We start from the raw sequence: 7,674 nt of genomic DNA on the forward strand, positions 1-7,674 counted from the left end.
GTTAACCGGTTACACCCTCGATAATTTCACTTTTCTACTACTCAGAAGTGCTTTTGGCCTTGCTGTAACCGGTTACATCCCATATTAACCAATTACAGCACTTGAGTTACTCAAAAATCACTTTTAACAAAAACTTAATTATAAAATATATTTCGTAATGAATTTTGAGAATCACTTTCTTTTATTTTGTTTAAAATTTGTCTATTCCATAGGTTCCTTAACCAATTGTTTACCATTTTCAAGCACATTCCACATAAAATTAGGGAATTATTTTATACTCTCCATAAGTGAGTGAGGGTCAACACATTGAAAATTCAAAATTTCCCTTCTTATATTTTGAAAATGCATTTTCGTACGCATCCTAAATGCACACAACACTTCATTAATGAGTCAATCACTCAATATTTATCAAAAATTGATCCAGAGATGTATCTACGAATTTACCCTGAAAGAATTAGAAAGATGCATTTCCGAGTTAGCTCTTGAAAGCACTTTGTATAAGTGGACAACATAGGTGACTAACTCACGAAAATGTTGGGTGTTTACTAAGTATACGTAAATGCATCTCTGAATTCATTTTTGGACAACATAGGACAGCTCAATCACGAAAGCGTTGTAGGTGTGTAATATAGGTGTGTCCGGAGATGCATTTAAAAAATTTAATGACTTTTATAATCTCTAAAACTATCTCAATATGATATAACATCATGATTAAAAAAATTAGTAGGCATGGTCACATTGTCTCAATAAAAACTAAAATGAAAGTTTAATATTGAAAATGAACACTATTGAATAGGGACCTTGCATCTTTCTTTTCTTGTTTTAATTCACATCTATAATTTTATTTTATTTTCATTTCTTGACAGCCAAGGCATGACTTTTACACTTAATAATATTTTATGCATAAAACATGTTAGTTTGTTTCTTCTACAATTAAATATCAAACTAAAAAAAATGTAGCTCCACTATATAAAGCTTGAGCTTGTTTTGCTATTTCTTTCATAAGTTCCTCTTTGCACTCAAAGAAGCTTTCCTTTACGTTAGTTGTATGTCTTTTTTTATAGGCAAATGTTATAAGTTAGTTTGTTATGTTAATGAGAATTTGGTACTAGCAAGAATTAAACTTTAAATCTCTTAATTTTCTTTCTCTAATATTTCGATCTATCTTAATTGTGTGTGTTTTGTGCTGGACAATGAAGATAATTTCTGGTTCGCTCGATGCGTTTTATTCTGAGTCCATTCCTTTCCTTTATTCTTTATTTTTGTGCATTTTTATCTTCCACTTTTCAATGACATGCGTGAATAATGTTTTTGTTTGGAAGGAAGGGAATTGATGAGAACAAAACCACCACATTTACATGCATCACCTGTATGTGCAGTTAAAACTATGGCCACAAGTTTTACAAAACAATTTTTCCTAGTTACAATACAAATAAGACCCCAAATTAATCATAACATAGCTATGCTAGAGGACCATAATGAGTTCAAGTTTTGACTTCTATGTTTGCATGGTATAGTACACACAGTTACAAGGAATAATGATGCCCTATAATAAACTGGTTTTGTCACAATCCTATGTTTTAAAGGACACTTTAGCCAGAGCTATTACGAGACGAAGAACCTTGGTTGTTCATCAGGAAACGAACCACGACACAAGTAATGTTGTCAGAACTGCCTCTCTGATACGCTTCTTTCATCAGCCTCTTTGCTGCCACCTCTGCATCCTCGATCGGTTTAATCATAGCAACAGCTTCCTAGAGAAAAGCGGAAAGACAATTTCATTCATATCTATGATTATGAAAATGCACTATGTATTCATCAAAAAGAAAAAATTGGAAGCGAAAATGATAGCAAACCTCGTTAGAGACAACATCCCATAGCCCGTCGCTAGCCAATATAAGAAACTCGAGAGAGCTATCGACTTTTTCTTCCTACAAAACCATAAATATGTATGCATGGTTAATTTTTATCTTCTCATGTGAAACACAATTTCTCTCGCGATTTATTGATAGGATGCTTTTCAATGGCTGCAAACCGTTATTATATACTATCATGAACCACGTACAGAAAAAATCGAGATGAATTTAGGAAATATGAAATATTCAAGAATGAATATGTATTAGAAACACACCTGAATTTCTGGATCAGCAACAACGTATTGCTTAAGGAGTCTATCACCAAATGCACGAGAAACAGCAAGAACACCACCAACTCTCCAAGTTCCTGGTAAAGATTGGTTTAGCCTGTGAATTATCTATACAACAAAAACAATAACCATGCCTTATCCACTAAGTGGTATCAGTTACATGGATCAGCGAATGTTCTATCCAGGACCATGCTTTTATCCAAAATCGTTAATCTCGGGAGGTAAAAAACATCACAATTATAAGATGACATTACCAGCCCACATAACGAAACCGCCTGCATCTTCTATCCTTTGCCTCTCATCGGTTTGATCTGGTTTGTGATCTCGGGACACAGCAATAGCTAAAGGTAACAACAAATAGTAAATATAATATTTAAAAAAGCATAGGGTGAAAAATAACATCATTTAGAAACTACCGAAACCATTTGACAACTGTAACGATTATGACTTCGTCAGGTATTAGAAAATTAAATTCATGTGAAACGAGTATAAGTTATACATTGTATGCAACTAAGAACGTATTTACGATACAAGAACATTCAGATAGCTACTAGCGCCTTACCATTTCCACCCCTGCATATAACAGCTCTAGAGTCCCCGACATTTGCAACAAGCAAGCGATCACCAACAAGAATGGCAGTAGAAGCAGTAGATCCAGCATCCCTGTTTTGGTTATTTTCTGATTTCAGAAATTCAGAGTCGGTATGCGTATATGCATCAGCTGTGGAAAAAAAATCCGATTTTACATGAGCATTGTTTTTCTTCATATTTAGCAAATTGAAGAACACCAGTTTAAAGGATCGAACTGGCAGGGGTAAGAAGCTACAAACCTATTGCAGATTTGGTGTCAGAAATGAATTTTGGGTGACTGATCAAATTGCTGAACAGGTTTTGCTTGACATACTCTGCAGCACGAGCGCCGCCGTGACCTGAAAGTTTGAAACAAGAAAGTTGCAGCTACCTTCATTTTTAGTAGATAAAGTACAGTATCAAGCATAGGTCGTAAATACTAATCAAGAGTCAATAGTTCTAACATGCTTAAACGCTAGAAAATAACTACTTTCCGACTCCATACAAATAAAAACACTTCACCGAGTAATTGCTCCTATTATAATGAATTAAAAAATTGAAGGCTCTTCATCATCACAATAAAAAATACATGTGAAAGAAAGTTTCGGTCAATGGTGAAGGCTCTCGAGATTATGCCCAAAGACAGATCACTTGGATTAGATGGGAAAAACCTAGAGAGGTAGGGTTCATTTGAAAGTACTTTGAGCGATCAGAACAATAAAAAATCCAAAACCAGATATATATACTTCATGAGACCGCAACTGTAACCAAATCCAAATGTTCTTCTATATGTGTGCGCGCATGTGCATTTGAGAAAATCAAAGCAAAAGCCTAGAAGTACTGCATATGGAAACAGTAAACCACGTGGACCGATTAATTTTCCCATATCCTAATAATTTCAAAAGGAAAATCCACTGATAGAAACAAATTAGTAAAAAAAAATCTAAAACTAAAAAGAGTTAATTGTTCTATGGGGCGATTGTTCATTGCGTGTCCGATCAGGTGATCAATGTAAAACTACAACCAGTCCCAAAACAAAGTAGCATGGATATATAAGGAGATAGAGATAGGACAACTATGTAAATGTACCATCAAAAACTCCAAAAAGACCAACAACTTCGCCATCAACGCCGTCAATTCTTGTCTCGTAAAAATCTTCCATTGAAGATCTTTTGCCAGGGGAGCTAGCATATCCATAGCTGAACTTTCCATTCTGACTGGAGATACAAATCAAAACATAAAAGTATGTCAAAATCAACTCAATCAATCTACTCAAAGATGGAATTTGGACTAAGAAATTCAACAAAACAAAGATTAACCAGCACAACAACAATATCAACCAATGCCTAGTAAAGAATTTTCTCAAAAATTCCAATAACTTTTCGTCTCAATTTGTGAACCATGATCAGAAAGAAAGGTACACAAACAATAACCACATAAAACCGAGTTGCGAAACTGCAAAGAAGGAGCAATAGAAAACCAGAGACATGTTTAACATGAAAATTTTCAATACAAAACCTTCCAACTATGAACGACATTAATCAAAAACAATAACTATAACCATGCGATTAATTTCGGCGTACAACCACAATTGTAACCCCATATCAAGACAATTTTTCACAATATCAAAGATCACAAAACAACAAACTAGCAACAGCAACAATAAGGTTTTAACCTCGACAATGCAACCAAAATTGCAGATGAATCTATCTTCAATTTTCTACCATAAATAACAATCCAATTTTTCACAATATCACGAATCGCGCATAACCACAGCCACAAAAGGTAACACAACATTTAACCGCAACAACAATTTAAAACCATTGGAATAAGCAAACATTAAAACACAAAAGATGAAACAAAACCATTTCATCAAATTTCCAGATCTGAAGAAAAACAGACATCAACAAACCTGAGTCCTCCACCACTAACAGGTGAATCATCAGCAGCATGAACCTGACTTGAAGAAGACAAAACAGAATTGAGGTAGCCCATATCACAGGTTGAATATTCAAGGTTCCCAGAAACAACTTGTTTAACCAAAAAAAGGAAAATATGAAGAAGAAACAATAGCAATATTGCGTGCGTAGAGCTTATTCTTGCGTGAAAAAGGTTCCAAATTATCATAACAATAGTGGGAAAGTGGGGTCGTTTTATGGAATCAGAGACTTTTAAATTTTAATCTGCATAGAAACCCCACAAAGAAAAAAGTTCAGTTAATCCAAAAAATAAATAAAAAATCAATTTTTTTCTGAGAAAAGATTCAAACTTTGATCACCCAATAGATAAATTTAAAGAAAGATACAAACTTTCTTACATGGGATCTTGTTTTTTTTTCATAAAAAATTGAAGAAAATTAAAGAGAGAAGGTACCTGAGGGAGAGAGGAGAAGAGAAATGCCATGAGAGAGAGAGAGATAGAGAGAAAATGAGACAAAGTTAGAACAATGAGAAAACAAAAGAGAGTGGTTTTTGTTTCAATTTTAGTTGAAGTCAGCTCATTGTTTTTTGTCTGTTTGATTGAACAACAATTGAGTTTATCACATTCAATCCTGTTTTTAGAAAAATATAATTATTTTTCAGAATTACTTTTAATAATTTTTAATATATTCGTTTTTTCTAAAAAATAAATCTAAATTATTATTATTATATTTAGAATTTTATTTCTTAAATACTTTAATTATGATGAATGTAATATAAGTTAAAAAAAGAAAATATAAAAAAATTGGTTCTTTTATAGTTTGAGCAAAAATGGTTGAAGACATAAGCATGTCAAAGACATGTTCCAACTACTTTTATCATTAATGGTTCACCAAGGGTCACATTGTTGTTTAATTTGTCTTAAAGAAACATAGACAAAATCTTGATTCATTTCTATTATATTAATCATTCTTTTAGGGTGTGTTTGATTTAATGGATTTCAGTTTTCATACCCGAGTTTTAAAAAAACACTCGTATTCGAGTCAATACATGTGTGATTGTTAATGTCTGTATCTGTGTTCGAATTTCATGGATACTTAAGTACATATATTTGTATTTGTTTACTCGTATTTTTAATAAAAATATCGATCAATTATAAATATCAAAAAAATTAAAATAAATTTAACAATATTTAAAAAAACTTAAAGATTTTATTGAATTATAAAATAAATAAAAACATTTATATTAAAATGCATGGTATTTTATAGTAGTATTTTTAAAACAAATTGATAGATATGTATTTTATATAATAGTATAAATGATATTATATAAATATATATTGTGCGGATATGAAGTGGGTTGAATACTAAGGGATTCGTACCCCCACTTATATATTTTTATTTTAGTGGATATTTATATGTGTCTATATCCTAATCTATTTTGCGGATTTTTAAATTATCTATTAGTATTTTTTTTCTGAATATTTAGTGAGTATGAGTTAAATTATCATCCATATATTTGAAAGAGAAAAATAGATTAAAAAAAACAATATTTGATAAATAGAGTAGATTTAGTTTATTAATTGAAATAAGAAAAAAAAAGGTAGAACGGAAAAAAGTGTGGTTAATTCTTTAAAAGATTGAAATGTCAGTATTCTAAAATATGCAGTATTATTATCGTAGTAATTTAATTTTAAATATAAATTTATTTAATTTTTTTATTAGTTTAATTCATAAGTTAAGTTAATTATTTTTACATTACAAATTAAGTTAATGTTGAATCAATTGTTAAAATATTGTAATTTAGTCAAATTAATTTATTATTTAATACTAAATTAATTAAAACAACTTAATTTCATTAATTATTATTAATTTATATGATAAAATTATAGCATTGTTTTTATAAAACTATTAAATTAACACTAGTATTATTATATTTTTAAAACATATAACTCATATATGGTTATATGTGAAAATAAAAGTTTCATAAAAGTTTATTTAAAAAAAAAAAAGTTAAATAGCTAACTTTTTAAAATATACACCAAACTAATCATTTTTCAAACAAAATAAATTTGTTTCCTAGAGGATGCACCACTGTCTCTGGCGCATGCACTCCTTTTTTTATCTTAGGCGTCAATGTCTCTGGTGCATGCTCATGTGTGATGTCAATTGCAGTGACGCATGCATGCAATCGTTAGGAGCATGCGTCATTGCATGTGACTCATATGTTATTTTTTTTTTTTAATTTTATATATAGATTATTATTTCTCCACCATTTCTCATTCATCTTATAATTTTCTCCTTTATTTTTTCTTCAATATGTCTTTATTATCAAGTGAATTGTCAATTTGATGTATTCGACAGTAAAGTCTCTGATAAAGATTCGACTTTGGAACATGTAGATTTTTGAGCATCTTTAGAGCAGTTTGATGACACTCAGTCATTATATGTTTTCGATCGAAGAAACGGATCAAAACAAGTTAAATAGGAGTAAAAATGAGGAATAAAGGTCAAAGAAAGATGCAAAAATGACTAAGTATGAAGAAATAAGGAATTAGTAAAAATCAGATGGAAAAATGAGCAAAAGCGTGCCGCTACTGGAATAATCACACGCAAGATGGTGCGCGTGATAGAAAAAGTAAACTCAGCATCGTGCGATGCAAGTTATAATACGCGAGATAATACTTCTTTTGGGCTTTTTCTCACGCATTTCTGACTGCTTTAAAATGGGAAGTTTGGTATTTTTTCAAGGGTTCCACATTTTAGACTGAAAGTGACGTTTTACAGCACTATAAGGCTTATTTTTAGAGCATTTAGAGCCATTGAAAGCCAATTCTTCAAGGGATCTCTTATGTAACCCTTTTATTTGTATTTGGTATTGTAATTTGAATTATGGGTAGCTAATTCTCTTTAGAATAGGTTTTGTTTGATGAACCTATTTGATTTGTTATTGCATTAATAATTTGAGTTATAATTCTATTCAATTGTGCATTGTTCTTAATGTTTTTTTATGTGAAATACTCTTTTAATCTGATTTTGG

General features: G+C 31.0%; 1 protein-coding gene across 2 annotated transcripts; it reads right to left on the reverse strand.

Moving 5' to 3' along the window:
• Window positions 1-1,334: 1,334 nt before the first annotated feature.
• LOC127091792 (probable protein phosphatase 2C 59) lies at window positions 1,335-5,223 on the reverse strand. 2 transcript variants are annotated; one of them, XM_051030500.1, is made up of 9 exons: window positions 5,090-5,223; window positions 4,629-4,672; window positions 3,806-3,933; window positions 2,977-3,075; window positions 2,709-2,867; window positions 2,401-2,487; window positions 2,132-2,223; window positions 1,857-1,931; window positions 1,335-1,754 (listed from the first exon to the last, which is right to left on the reverse strand). In XM_051030500.1, exons 1-9 carry the CDS (start codon window positions 5,117-5,119, stop codon window positions 1,593-1,595), a joined length of 876 nt encoding a protein of 291 aa, XP_050886457.1. In that variant the 5' UTR covers window positions 5,120-5,223; the 3' UTR covers window positions 1,335-1,592. The 2 variants fall into 2 exon arrangements, with proteins under 2 accessions (XP_050886457.1, XP_050886456.1); XM_051030499.1 differs by lacking the exon at window positions 5,090-5,223 and having other exon boundaries at window positions 4,629-4,899.
• Window positions 5,224-7,674: the final 2,451 nt, after the last annotated feature.

This window comes from Lathyrus oleraceus, chromosome 6, assembly GCF_024323335.1.
Source record: "Lathyrus oleraceus cultivar Zhongwan6 chromosome 6, CAAS_Psat_ZW6_1.0, whole genome shotgun sequence".
NCBI classification, from domain to species: Eukaryota; Viridiplantae; Streptophyta; class Magnoliopsida; order Fabales; family Fabaceae; genus Lathyrus; species Lathyrus oleraceus.